This window comes from Rhinoraja longicauda, chromosome 5 (assembly GCF_053455715.1).
Source record: "Rhinoraja longicauda isolate Sanriku21f chromosome 5, sRhiLon1.1, whole genome shotgun sequence".
NCBI lineage: Eukaryota > Metazoa > Chordata > Chondrichthyes > Rajiformes > Arhynchobatidae > Rhinoraja > Rhinoraja longicauda.
Window position 1 is genome coordinate 21,464,894 of NC_135957.1, and position 6,000 is coordinate 21,470,893.

The 6,000-nt window shown below is 47.2% G+C and overlaps 1 protein-coding gene across 11 annotated transcripts in view; it reads left to right on the forward strand.

The window, feature by feature from the left end:
- dst (dystonin) overlaps positions 1-6,000 on the forward strand; it is a 471,716-nt gene that overhangs the window by 81,589 nt on the left and 384,127 nt on the right. Inside the window, exon 1 of one of the 11 annotated variants that reach the window (XM_078399041.1) lies at positions 5,650-5,747. The exons of the other annotated variants lie outside the window; for them this stretch is intronic. Within the exon in view, the coding sequence (XP_078255167.1) occupies positions 5,684-5,747 (64 nt within the window). The 5' untranslated portion in view covers positions 5,650-5,683. Of the gene's footprint in view, positions 1-5,649; positions 5,748-6,000 lie in introns of those variants that run through there. 11 annotated transcript variants of the gene reach the window in all.

The following is a 6,000-nucleotide window of genomic DNA, read 5'->3' on the forward strand; positions in this document are numbered from 1 at the left end:
TTCTCTCCTGAGATGCTGCCTGACCTGCTGAGTTACTCCAGCATTTTGTGAATAAATACCTTCGATTTGTACCAGCATCTGCAGTTATTTTCTTATACATAAGTGGATATAATGACCACTTTTAAAAGACGTGGACAGATTTGTGGATAGGAAGAGTTTGGAAGACTAGGCCAAAATGACAACTTGGTCAGCATGGCCAAGGTATGTCAAAGGACCTGTTTCCGTGCTGTACAGCTCTATGTATGACTCCAGGCACCCATTTCAGACCTCTTTCGCACCTATCCCCCCAATAGTTTCCTTTGTTCTATCAAGGTTGGCAGGAACTCACACTGCCAAGGGTTTAAGCACCTGTCCATATTTGGTCAGGGCAATGCTGACTTGCAAAAGTCTGGTCTCATTCAGAATTTTCGTCTCAGAGCCCCAATTAGTCCAGAATTTTGTCATCAGCCTGAGCTCATTGCTGAGCTCCAAATAGGCTGCTGATTTGTTCCATTCCTGCATTACATTTTTTTGCAGTCATAAGGCTGCTCATTCTATGAACCCAAGATGGACTGGCAGTGGCACGGCAGGTAGTGCTGCTGCCTCACCGTGCCAAAACCATGGGTTCAGTCCTGACCCGTGATCTTACCTGCGTGCAGTTTGCATGTTCTCCCATTGGCCAGCCGCATGGGTTTCCTCGGAGTGCATTTGTTTCTTAAGTTCCTAAATCATGGCTAATCTATCTTTCCCTCTCAACCCCATTCTCGTGACTTCTCCCCATAAACCTTGACACCCGTACTAATCTAGAACTTATCACTCTCTGCCTTGGACAAGGTGCTGCCTCCACCACAGCCATACAACGTAAGGGTTGGTAGGTTAATTAGCTGCTGCAAATTGCCCGTCGGGTAGGTGAGTGGCAGGAGAGTCAATGGTCTCATGTGAGAAAATATATTACAAGGAAGTGAATTGAGGAATGGGAGTGACTGGATTGCTCTGAGTCGGCATAAACTGGATGAACCAAACGGTGGTCTCTGCAGTTGTTAGGAAACATGAAACAATCTGGGCTTCAGGCATGGAATGGAAACATGGACTTGAACAAGATAAACCTCATCCTCAAACACAGAACAAACCGTGGCAGCCAGCACAGAGGGCCAAGTTGGTTTGGCCAGAAATGCACAACTGTCAAAACATCCTGACTCTCAGAAACATTGGGCAACTATTGGGAAACATTCAAATAAAAAAAGGCTTTTGAAAATATGAAAAACTCTTAAGTGTATCTAGAATAAGCATAACAAATTGAAGAATAAAAGTTTAAATTAATGACGATTAGGCTAAGCCCTTGACTGAAAACAGTGGGGAGATTGTCTTTGTGGGAAGCCCACCTTGGCTCATGTGGTCTATGCAGATCGCCACCTCTCTTTCAACGTTCTCCCCCCATTACCATCAGTCTGAAGAAGGGCTCTGACCTGAAATGTTGCCTTTCCACATCCTCCAGAGATGCTGCATGACCCGCTGAGAACTCCAGCACTTTGTGTCTTTTTATAAACTAGTATCTGCAGACCCAGATGCCTTCTCCGTTCCAAGGACCAGTTTGAATTTTGTTAGGACCACATGCTTCCAGACTTCTTTTCAGAATTTTTTTTTCAGAATTCTCATCATTTCTTAAGATAAAGAGTGAACCAATTGGCCCATTGAGTTTATGCCAACTCTCAGAGCACTCACATCAATCCTATTTTCCCACCCACTTTTTCCCTCTTATCCCTTCTTCCTCACATGGCCCATCATCTTCTCCCAGATTCTACCACTCACCTACACACAAGTGGCCATTGGAGATTTGGGGAGGTGTTGTGCAGGTGTTGGAAGAACAACTGTTGAGAAGGAGTATGGTGTGAATTGGATGGGGAAGAAGTTAGAAACATAGAAAATAAGTGCAGGAGTAGGCCATTTGGCCCTTCGAGCCAGTACCGCCCTTCAATATGATCATGGCTGATCATCCAGAATCAGTACCCCGTGCCTGCTTTCTCCCCATATCACCTGATTCCGTTAGCCCTAAGAGCTAAGTCTACCTCTCTCTTGAATACATCTATCCAACTCTCATTTGAACTCTTATCAATGCCATAAGTTGTGACGGACCACGTTATATAGACAATAGACAATAGACAATAGGTGCTGGAGGGGGCCATTCGGCCTTCGAGCCAGCACCGCCATTCAATGTGATCATGGCTGATCATTCTCAATCAGTACCCCGTTCCTGCCTTCTCCCCATACCCCCTGACTCCGCTATCCTTAATAGCTCTATCTAGCTCTCTCTTGAATGCATTCAGAGAATTGGCCTCCACTGCCTTCTGAGGCAGAGAATTCCACAAATTCACAACTCTCTGACTGAAAACGTTTTTCCTCATCTCAGTTCTAAATGGCCTACCCCTTATTCTTAAACTGTGGCCCCTTGTTCTGGACTCCCCCAACATTGGGAACATGTTTTCTGCCTCTAACATGTCCAACCCCTTAATAATCTTATACGTTTCGATAAGATCCCCTCTCATACTTCTAAATTCCAGTGTATACAAACCTAGTCGCTCCAGTCTTTCAACATATGACAGTCCCGCCATTCCGGGAATTAACCTAGTAAACCTACGCTGCACGCCCTCAATAGCAAGAATAACCTTCCTCAAATTTGGAGACCAAAACTGCACACAGTGCTCCAGGTGCGGTCTCACTAGGGCCCTGTACAACTGCAGAAGGACCTCTTTGCTCCTATACTCAACTCCTCTTGTTATGAAGGCAACAGAGAGGTCACCAGGAACACCGTCCCACTGTGGAGATCCTTCCAGGATCCCAGAGTTGCATGGGGAAGCGTAGTGGGAGTGGAGCTTTCAGGTTCCCTCTCTCCGGAACGCTGAGGCTGCCTCATCCTGTCAACCCCCAGCGATGACCTTGTGGGAAGCAGAATCCACTGACTCCTGGACTCAGTGCCAGCTGTTTCAATTGATTCATTTTTCTGTATCAGCAACTATTCTCAACCCAAGATTTGGAATGAGTTTGGGATGGTAGAGCAAGATCGATGGGTTATGTTTGCTGTGTACTTGCACTGTGTTGGATAGTGAATGCACAGCCATGTGACTTGTGGAGCCGCTGCCTCCAGTGCTGCCCCTGTGGAGTTTGCATGGTTTCCCTGTGACCGCATGGGTTTCCCCTCTGGTGCTCCATTTCCTCCCTTGCCCCCAAAGACGCGCGAGTTCACAGATTAATTAACAACAGCAAATTGCCTCAATGCAGCTGGCAGGTAGAGCTGTTGGGAATGTGAGAATATATAACAGGTAAAATTATTGGGCAGATGGATCTGTGAGCTTTCATGGATTTGATGTGCCAAGTGGCCTCCTGCATGGAAATATTGCCGTTCATGCCACATTCTGGATCAAATGTGACTTTGCATCTAAATTTTACATTAATCCCACCCCTTGTTTTTCTTTTACCATATCTAGATAGAGCTCTTAATGATAGCGGAGTCAGGGGGTATGGGGAGAAGGCAGGAACGGGGTACTGATTGAGAATGATCAGCCATGATCACATTGAATGGTGGTGCTGGCTCGAAGGGCCGAATGGCCTACTCCTGCACCTATTGTCTATTGTCTATTGTCGATATCCCCTTTATTGATCTCTCCACAAGATGCCAGTGGTTCATAGAACTGAAATAATACACCACTGGTTCAAAGGCTCCCACCACTCCGTGGTGCAGTTCTGCACACTGAGACCTGCTATACTGAAACCATGACCACATCCTTCTGCCAGGCCTTTCAGTTCCTGTCATCTCCTGTCTCTAAGCCAACCTTCAAGGTTCTTGAGGACACAAGGAACTGCAGATGCTTGAAACTTGAGCAAAACACAAAGTGCAGGAGTAACTCAGTGGGCCAGGCAGCTTCTGTGGAAGAAATAGACAGGCGACATTTCGGGTTGGGACCCTTGTCCAGACTCTCTTTCCTGTACTTCGTATCATCATTGTTGTTGATCCGGCTGCCATCAGCGGTATCATCAGCGAACTTGAAGATCAAATTGGCATTGTACTTGGCCACACAATCATGAGTGTACAGGGAGTAGGGCAAGGTCAGAGCACACAACTCTGAGGGATACCAGTGTTGAGGGTCAGTGTGGAGGAAATGTTATGGCCAATTCTGACCGTGGTCGACTAGTCCCAAAGTCCAGATGGTAGTTGTGGGCGGAGACCCCAAGCCAAAGTCCAGAAGATCAGGAATGAACTTTTTCAGTATTATTGGTGTTGAAGGCTGTGCAGTAATTAAGGAAAAGCATCCTGACATAACTAATCATACCTGTTAATAAACCCCTCCTCTCCTGGATCCACCTATCACTTACAAATTTATAAAGTCATAAGTGATAGGAGGAGAATTTGACCATTCGGCCCATCAAGTTTACTCTGCCATTTAATCATGGCTGAGCTATCTCCCTTTCAACCCCATTCTCCTACCTTCTCCTCATAAACCCTGACAGCCGTACTAATCACAAATCTGTCAATCTCTGCCTTAAAACTACCCAATGACGGCCTCCGCAGCCTTCTGTGGCAATGAATTCCACAGATTCACCACCATCTGACTAAAGAAATGCCTCCTCTTGCACTAGCCAGCTCTTGGCCACCTCCTCCCTGCCTCTTCACACCGACCATCTCCACTCTACTCTTCCAGTGCAGGTGATGAGTCCCAACCCAAAACCTTGTCTGCCCATTCCCCCCCCACCAATGCTGCCTGCCCCCCTGAGTTCCTCCAGCAGTTTGCCTTTTCTTCCCCTATTCTTTCCTTCCCTACTTGGACTTCAAGTTAAGTTCCTCAAGTAACGAAGTGGCTGGATCCATCCCTATCAGTGTTACCTTGAGGGCGAGTTCAGTGAAACTATTTAAGGAGGAGACAACCCCTGGCACTGGGAGATGGACACCTATCGCCTTGACTCCAGGTGCAGGAGAATCTGCCGCTCAGATTTGCGAAGGTGTTGCTCACGATGCGTGACTCACACCTGCAAGTGCTTCACTCATCCATTCAATAGCTGCCTTTGTTTGGTTTGTGGGGCGGGTTTGCCTCTGGGGTTGAAGGTTGGGGGGTCTGCAGGGTTGGTGATCTGTGACCAGGGGTCAATGTGCCTGGGAAGGGCGAGAGTTTGTAAGGAGGGGTGTGTGTGCAAGGCAGGACTCATGTGGGGAGGTTTGGGTGCCAATGTATTTGGGGATCTGAGGGGAGTGAGTCTAAAATCCCTTCTGATTCCTTCCCTCCACTCCCGTACCTACGTAAATGAATGTTTGTCTTTTTCCCCACAGGCAACGATTTATGACAGTAAAAGCAGGCTTAAGCTCGCTGGGTAACTCTGAGTCAGTCCAAGTGCATCAATCATATACTGTCATTTTTCCCATGGTGAAATAGGTTTTTCTCTTGACTGTCCTGTTGTCCGTCAGTCACGGCAGACGACCTCAAACGTGTGCCTGAGATGCTGGCGGGCTTCATTGTCAGAGCTGTCGGGAAGATATTTATTTTTTTAAAACAAAGTGTGCGCGGCTTTACTGTCTAACAGGACCGGGTGGGGGAGTGGCTGCTTGTGAAGCCAAGTGGGTGGAGCTGCCTTAGTAAGTCCGCCTCCCTTACTTTTGTGTATCTCAGCACTGAAAATGGAAATGTCAGAATCTTGCATTGTACAGCCTGGACGAAAGATGGGCCTTTTCTCCAGTGAGAGTGAGCTGAATGCTTGGCTGGTGAACCGGATGTGTTGTATGGGTTAGTACTCTTGCATTCCCCTCATGTATCTCTCTGCCTCAGCTTGTCTCTCATTCGCACACATGCTGTAACTCTGGCAGTGCCTGGGTTGAATGCTGCTCCATTGCTCAGCTGCGTATTACAACTGCAAACGCCTGTGCCTCGCTCGGTGTGCTGCTTTTTATCCACTCCATAACAGCGCAGGAGGTTTCTGATTTAAAGCGGTTGGCAACAGAAGCTGTCAAATATATCGTCGCAGCATTGAGTTGATCTG